General features: G+C 35.4%; 1 protein-coding gene across 4 annotated transcripts in view; it reads left to right on the top strand.

The window, feature by feature from the left end:
- The window catches only part of Scaf4 (SR-related CTD associated factor 4), a 46257-nt gene that overhangs the window by 27454 nt on the left and 12803 nt on the right, over positions 1-6000 (top strand). For 2 of the 4 annotated variants that reach the window (XM_048803562.1, XM_015478691.2), the window contains exons 16-19: positions 490-647; positions 2263-2428; positions 2512-2598; positions 2756-2947. In XM_048803562.1, the coding sequence (XP_048659519.1) occupies positions 490-647; positions 2263-2428; positions 2512-2598; positions 2756-2947 (603 nt within the window). The remainder of the gene's footprint in view (positions 1-489; positions 648-2262; positions 2429-2511; positions 2599-2755; positions 2948-6000) is intronic. The other 2 variants (XM_048803564.1, XM_048803563.1) reach the window with 1 other exon arrangement.

Genomic DNA, 6000 nt, shown 5'->3' with positions numbered 1-6000 from the left:
GGGGGCTCCTTTAAGAGAAGGAGAATCTCTGATGGATTAGTGTTCTAGAGGACAGAATGGAAAGATACTTACCTATTTTTCATTTGACTAGAAGGTATGTGGAAACATGTGAGAGGATATCCGAGTTATTCTTTAATATTAGACAAAGTTTATTTAGTACACTCCTGTGGTTAAAAACAGACTCTAGAGCAGGGTATGTCTGGGATGAATCCCCTACCACTTACTAGGAATGTGACTTTGGGCAAATTATCTTTGCTTTCCTCATTTGTAAAATGGGAATATAATAGTAATCTACTTTAGATAGCTTTGAAAATGTTAGTATACATAAGTGCTTAGGATGTGGCTAGCACACTGTAAGCACTTTTTTCCATGTTTTTTATTTTTCCTTAATTTAAATAATTATTGTTTATAAAATTCACATAGGAATTTCTGTATTAATTTGGCTCCGGTTTTTATAATCTCATTGTTACATTTCTTTAAATTTTATAGATTGGAAAGGAATTCCCAAGAAGCCTGAAAATGAAGTTGCTCAAAATGGAGGTGCAGAAAGCTCACATACAGAACCAGTATCACCCATACCTAAACCTTTACCTGTGCCTGTACCTCCTATTCCTGTTCCTGCACCTATAACAGTGCCACCTCCACAGGTGAGAATATTTGGGACATAGTTTAAATTTTTAAGAATCTGAAGATTCCTTTATAGATCTTATTGTAGTCGTATGTCTAGATTCAGTCAGAACCACAAGTACATACATATGCATATTTTTTATATTGTGGCATATCATGTCATTTATAATCTCTATAACACTTCCTTTTCATAAATATATTGCTTTACCATCTGTTCAGATTGTTCACTGTCTTAAAATATTCTAGACATTAATTCTAATTATTAGTTTCGTAGGTACATACTCTTTTTTTCTTATGGGTCCTTTATTCTTCAGAATATTATTTACTGAAGGAATTTGGATATGCACCCAGTACAGCTGCTTTGAGGGAAGGGGAGCCTCTTAATCTTCAGTTTCAATGGTGCCATCATGAATTTTTTTTTTAACAGATATTGAAAGCTAGTTAATAAGCTGAGTGTCATTTAACATAATGAGAGGTGTATTATTAGAAAAAAACCTTTGCTATCTAGTTAATTCACCTGGTGCTTCAAAAGAAAAAATGCATATTCTGATAGAATTGCATTTGAGTTCCAGCTCCATTGTTTGTACTTAGCAGTGTGACTTTGAGCAAAGCACCCAACCTTTCCTAGCTTTGGCTTTGTGTTCCTCTTAGGTCAGAGTTGTTTTGAGGAATAAATGAGACAATGTGTGTTAAGCACTCGGCATATTTCCTAGCATATAATAATAATAATGAGAAAACATTTGGTTGAAATTTATAAATACTAGATCCATAGTTCTGAATCAGATAAATCTGATCTGTCACAAAAATAGGTTGTCTGGTCTCTTGATTTTCTCTCAATGTAAGGGGAAAATTACATGTTTTGATATATAAACAGCTGGCATTTGTTGGCTATTTAGTATAAAGTGTCAGGTACCAGTAATTAATGTGTATTACTCAGTACCATAATTATGTGATATTGGCACATATCCCTTTTTTTCATATTGGGATTTGAACTCTGGGGCACTCGACCACTGAACCATTTCCCTATCACCTGATTTTGTATTTTATTTAGAGACAGGGTCTCACTGAGTTGATTAGTGCCTCGCTTTTGCCGAGGCTAGTTTTGAACTCACAATCCTCCTGTCTCAGCCTCCCAAGCCGCTGGGATTACAGGCATATATGTACCACCGTGCCTGGCTGGCATGTTTCCATTTTAGAAAGTTTAAATAGCTTGCTTCCCCCACATGTAGCCACCTAAGAAGAGGGTAGAGACAACTTAGCTCCAGGATTTGTGTTCTTAGCCACTAGGTGATTGCTAAGTAGCACTTCTTAGAGCTAGAGTTCCCAAAATTCATTGAACTTTGAAACATTTTTAAAGGTATCATTTGCTTTCAGAGCACCAGTGGATGCTGATGAAATAAAGTGTGAATTTGCATTCCTGAAGGAGAAAGCAAAACTTCCCCTTTTTCTCATTTGACTTACCTTTATGTCATATTTATATAATTGTATCACAAGTTATAGCTTATAACTAATTTATTGATAAGCACAAATTTAGAAACATTTAGTTTTCCAGCAATAAAATATTTATTTCATCTAAATATACTGTGTGAGGGCAGCTAGGTGGATAATTCCATTTTTATTTTTGTTTCTTTCTAGGTCCCACCACATCAGCCGGGTCCTCCTGTAGTTGGTGCTCTCCAGCCACCCACATTCACACCTCCTTTGGGAATTCCCCCTCCAGGTTTTGGTCCTGGTGTTCCTCCACCACCTCCTCCACCACCATTTTTGCGCCCAGGATTCAATCCAATGCATTTACCACCAGGTACACTAAGTTGTTTGAGAAGACATTCTTTTAGAATCTGAAATGAAGTGATACAAAAGTTGACATTATTTTTCTTACTTTAGGTTTTCTTCCTCCTGGACCCCCACCTCCTATAACTCCACCAGTATCCATTCCTCCTCCTCACACTCCACCAATAAGCATCCCAAACTGTAAGCATGTTTTTCCATTGTGTTCACTTGACCTTTTCAAGCTGGGGGTAGAAGGGAGAATGAACCAGTAATAGGATCTATAGTGTGGCAGAAGAATGTTGACCAGGAAGATAATTAATTATTCAGCTTCACATGTTGATGTAATTATATTCCTTAGCTACTATCGCTGGTATAAATGAAGACACTACAAAAGACTTATCTATTGGAAATCCCATTCCAACAGTGGTGTCTGGGGCTAGAGGAAATGCCGAGTCTGGTGACAGTGTGAAAATGTATGGCTCTGCTGTGCCACCTGCTGCACCCACGAATCTGCCTACCCCTCCTGTAACCCAGCCTGTTTCACTTCTTGGTAAGTTGATTTTTTTTTAATCATTAGTTTCCCCACCCAAGTTAGGTATCTTAAAAATAATGTGAATTTTGGAGAAGTGGTCTCTGAGGCTAGTTTTCTTTGAGGAAAATCTTCTTAAATGTGTGTTTATAAGAAACCTCAAAGGTGGCATCATGCTTATTTGTCTTGAATAAATGTTTGGATTTCCACATCTTAGTTTGGTACAAAAAATGATTAATCTCCTATGTAAAAGAAATTGTTACAGAATTCATGATTAACATACCTTCTTACTCTTCCAGTTTCATAAAAATATTTCTTTGATGATATAGGTTTTTCTTTGTCTGGATCAATTTTTATCCATCTGAAACCTCTGAACTTTGATAGCATTTTTTGTAGGATGGCAAATCATCTTTGCTACATTGCAATAAAATGACTGGTTTCTGAGTAATAGTTTCAGCTCCTGAGGAACCACTTTCCCTCTGACTCCTCAGTTTTCTCCTGATGGAGTTTATATTCTTTATCTACAACCTCACTACTGCAATTAAGAAAGGTATGACTTAATTTTTTTACATCTTTAGGAGGGCTTAGTCTGGCTGGCTTAAATTATAAAAATATGTCACAGTTAATTTCAGTAGACCATCTTTTAAATTAATATATTTTTATATTTGAAGTAGTTATTGCCAAGTATAACTAACATTTTATTCTCCTAATGGGAAGATAATGCTTACTTCCTGAATGTTATAGTATTCTAGAACTGTGAGCCCACTATGTTTGTAGAGGTGTGTGTGTACACATTTGCTTTTATCATCTTAGATTTTTTTTTTTTTAAGGGAAAAACCATTGGTTACCTCTGAAATAGGTGTAGGACTATGGGACATCGGTTTATGATGAAGGATTTTTATGCTTTCACTTATTCCTTTGATATTTTTGTAAATTTTGATGATATAAATATACATATACACACACATTTATAGTAGAAGCCAATGGCATTCTGTGTATTCTGGCCTCTTCAAGACTGAGCTCAGGCCCACAGTCAACTTGATTTTTTATTTCCCTTAGGATACAGATTGGGAAATAATAAAAGACGATTTGAGACTAAAATTTATCACAAGTAATTTGGCAGTATTTATCATAATGATGGAAAGTGATTTGTTTTAATAAGAAGGTTGCTTAAGAGATCTACATTGTAATGAAAATTGTAGTAGAAGCAACATCACACAGGAACCAAAGAACCTTAACATCTTTGTGGCTTGTTGTCATGCTTAAAAATATATATGTATTTTAGTTGTAGTTAGACACAATACCTTTATTTTACTTATTTATTTTTATGTGGTACTGAGGAACAAACCCAGGCCCTTGAACATGCTAGGCAAACGCTCTACTGCTGAGCCAGAACCCCAGCCCTAATGCCTATTTTTTTTTTTTTCCTTTTTTCATATTTATAAATGGTTGCACCAGGGTCACAGAATCTGAATCATAGAATTTTCTGATCAACCCCTTCTCTCCATATTTTCTCTACCCACATACACCTTCAGTTATGAATTCATTTTGAAATGAAATTTTGTCTGTGGTCCGTAAATAATAAGTCACTCTGGACTGTTTACAAAATTATGTGCATTTGTGTTTTTCTCTGGGCTTAGTAAATTCATTGAATGAGTGGAAAGATTTCATGATCTCCAAGAGTTTAATAACTACTGCTTTCAAACAACCCTGAAGAGTAAGTACCTGCCTCTGATTTAACATTGGATCTTGAAAACCTATTTATTTATTTACTTACTTTGGTACTGGGGATTAAACCCAGGGACATTTAACCACTGAGCCACAACCTGAGTCCTTTTTTGTATTTTATTTAGAGACAAGTTTTCACTGAGTTGCTCAGGCCCTTGCTGAGTTGCTGAGGCTGGCTTTGAACTCACGAACCTGCCTCAGGTTCCTGAGCCACTGGGATTACAGGTGTGCACCACTGCACCCAGGCTGGCCCTTTTTTCCTTACCACTACTGAACAGACAGTTTAGCCTCTGCATCCAACATGTGAAACAAAATATAACACAGAAAAAAAAAAGCTAGTAAACTTAGTAAGCTCTCAGTGCCACAATACAGATAATTAAACTTTAAATCTTTCTTCACATTTCGTATTATTTTTGTCTGGCTTATCAGACCTCCTCCCCACTGAATAAAATTTCCATGAGAAAGGGATACTCATTCATTGCAGGGCTATTGATATTTCACCTCTGCTGATTACTTTTGACTGTAACTTTTAAAATGGAAGTTTAAAAATTGAAGGCCCTTTCAAATACTGAAAGGTTTAAAATTTGACAAAGTAAAAATGAAAACCATTTTTAGTTTTATTGAACAAAGTGCTTTAACTAAAGTGCAGTTCTAGTTGTGAGGAAAAAAGGCCTTCGGTTTTTAATCAGAAGTCTTGAAAATAATGTCACATAAGTTTTGACCTATTAAAAGAGAAGTAAAATTTTTTTAAACTATTACAAAAGTTTATTTAACAAAATAAGAAAATGCACTTGACCTAATTTTTACATCATGGTAAAAGCAGGCTTTTTGGAGAAGGGACATGGATTTTTCTGCTGAATAGCTATCATTTATATTCACTAAGGCTTCTGACATAATACTATTTCCTCATTACCACCTATTGTTCTCTTGCCCACTGGTTGCCATCTTCACAGAGTCATCTGTTGTAAAGATTCATAAAAGGATTACATTCCCACAGTATTTCTTGAATGTGTCTACCAATATTTAATTTTAATGATAAATTCTTGTCCATCCTTTTTTTTTTTTTTTTTTTTTTTTTTGGGACTTGAAAAGGTAAGCTTTACTCATGGTGAATACTTGGCAGGTTCAAAACTGCTTTTTCAAAATAAGATTCTTAATATGTCTGCAAATAAAGAAGGAGTGGTTAAAACAGACTAACCATAGTCCCATCATTTTGATGAAGGAATGCGGTAATCACATTGCAGTATTGCAGTACTAAAGGATCAGTGATTTCAGTAGAGGTATTACTGGTATGCTCCAGGTGTGGAGTATTGGAGCTGATGCTTCTGGTTTTCTCTTGGTGCTCT

This window comes from Marmota marmota, unplaced genomic scaffold (genome assembly GCF_001458135.2).
Source record: "Marmota marmota marmota unplaced genomic scaffold, marMar, whole genome shotgun sequence".
Lineage (NCBI taxonomy): Eukaryota > Metazoa > Chordata > Mammalia > Rodentia > Sciuridae > Marmota > Marmota marmota.
This window is presented reverse-complemented; position numbering and strand designations above follow the sequence as displayed.